The following is a 1,696-nucleotide window of genomic DNA, read 5'->3' on the forward strand; positions in this document are numbered from 1 at the left end:
AGAACCATGCCATAAAACTATATGCAAAATTTGCACACTATTATTGCATGCTTGTGATGATACTACATGCCAAATAGTATTAGCTTATTAGCTTTCAAATTGACCCTAAGCTGAACTTCAGATCTTTTATTGTAGATTTCATCAGTCCTTAAAAGGGGAGAGTATTATCCCAGAGTACACGTAGCTGTAAAGAAACCCAGTCACCAAATATTATTTAAATGTGTTTGCTTTTCTGCCCAAATTAGATATAATGGCAATTCAAGTAATGCCTACAAAGTTTGTTCCTGCTATGTAAATCGATCAGAATTCATTTTTCGCAGCTTTCGGGGAAGGTTTCCCTCCATTCTGCCTCCTTCTCCTGATAACTTTTGAAGTTTTGGGGGCAAGTCTGCCATAGATTGGCTCATAGGGTCTGATAACATTTTTGTGGTCTTAGATATCAGTTTCTCTTCTGAGTTTCCAGGGACAGAACTTATTCGCTGAAGTTTCATAGGAAGATCCCCCATGCTATAGGCTTTTTCTGAAGTAGTAGAACTCATTCTCAACAGTTTTTTAGGAAAGTCTTCCCTTCCAGTCATTTTCTGTAGTTTGGATGGTAGCTTTGTACCAACGTCATCAAGGCCATCTAGACATTCTATAGAATTATTCCTTTCTTTACTGTTCCCTACAGCTGGTGCTATTAAAGGGGAGGACATAAGCAGCATTTCTTCCTGTTCTTTCACACTGTAAGGTGGAGTGGGAACTTCAAAGGTTGCATGGAATTGGGAGTAGTCTACTTTGAAAAATCCTTCTTCTAAGGAAATAACAGGGTAAAAACGATGGCCCCAGAGAACTTCATCTTCTGTGTATGATGTTCTGGCTTGACAAGTCATTCCTGCAGTGAAAGAGCAAACAACAACTTAGTGAATGACTTGGAAATAACATTATCTACACATAAAACACATTTGGTTTGATTTCCAGCTCTCCAGGCTTAATTTCCATTTATCTCAATGGAATGTGAGGATGCCCATGTACATAAAACATATGACAATAGTTTCTTCAGAGAAATGCTGCCACATTGTTCTGTAACAATTGTAAGCTAGGGACATTCCATTCCATTCCTGGAAGATTGCCCTCTTGTTCTGCAGCATATGTGCAATATTTGGAATTGTTATACAATGTACTATAGTTAACAGACCAAACGAAAACCATGCTGAAAATACATTAAAATAAAGTATATGAATACTTAAATAAAAACTATAAAACAGGCAGAAGCAAAAGAGAGCATCTTCTAAAAGAATTGGTTACTGCAAAGGGAGTTACATGACTAATATTCTATGAATTCATAGATAGATTAGGCATCTGGATGGATGAATAGATAATCCATCAAAAGTACACTTTATTAATCCAATTTAAATGTAGCTAGTCAATCTATAATTGTCATCATAACCAAGTCTCTTGTTTGACCACAACATCTTTGGTTGACGCTTATTTTTCAGGAAGAATATTACTCTACCCCAAACATACTGAAATTGTATTCTGCGTCCACTTCCTGACTAAATAATCTCATTTTAACTGGATTAAATTTCAATGCATTATCTCTCATCTGGTTCATTACAATCTTCAGATACTCAGAAAATCCCAGATATTTCACAACTCAATACAACAGGATTTAATACATGATAATCCTTAACTTATTAAAGTACTTTAAACCATC

General features: G+C 35.8%; 1 protein-coding gene across 1 annotated transcript; it reads right to left on the reverse strand.

Annotated features, from left to right (window-relative positions):
• Positions 1-287: 287 nt before the first annotated feature.
• LOC107291507 (G protein-activated inward rectifier potassium channel 1) lies at positions 288-872 on the reverse strand. Its single transcript, XM_015820503.1, has one exon. It carries the CDS (start codon positions 870-872, stop codon positions 288-290), a length of 585 nt encoding a protein of 194 aa, XP_015675989.1.
• Positions 873-1,696: the final 824 nt, after the last annotated feature.

This window comes from Protobothrops mucrosquamatus, unplaced genomic scaffold (assembly GCF_001527695.2).
Source record: "Protobothrops mucrosquamatus isolate PMUCROS unplaced genomic scaffold, P.Mucros_1.0 scaffold1134, whole genome shotgun sequence".
NCBI lineage: Eukaryota > Metazoa > Chordata > Lepidosauria > Squamata > Viperidae > Protobothrops > Protobothrops mucrosquamatus.

Coding starts and splice junctions, on each gene's coding strand:
- LOC107291507 (XM_015820503.1), bottom strand. CDS start 872: ATGACTTGTCAAGCCAGAACATCATACACAGAAGATGAAGTTCTCTGG.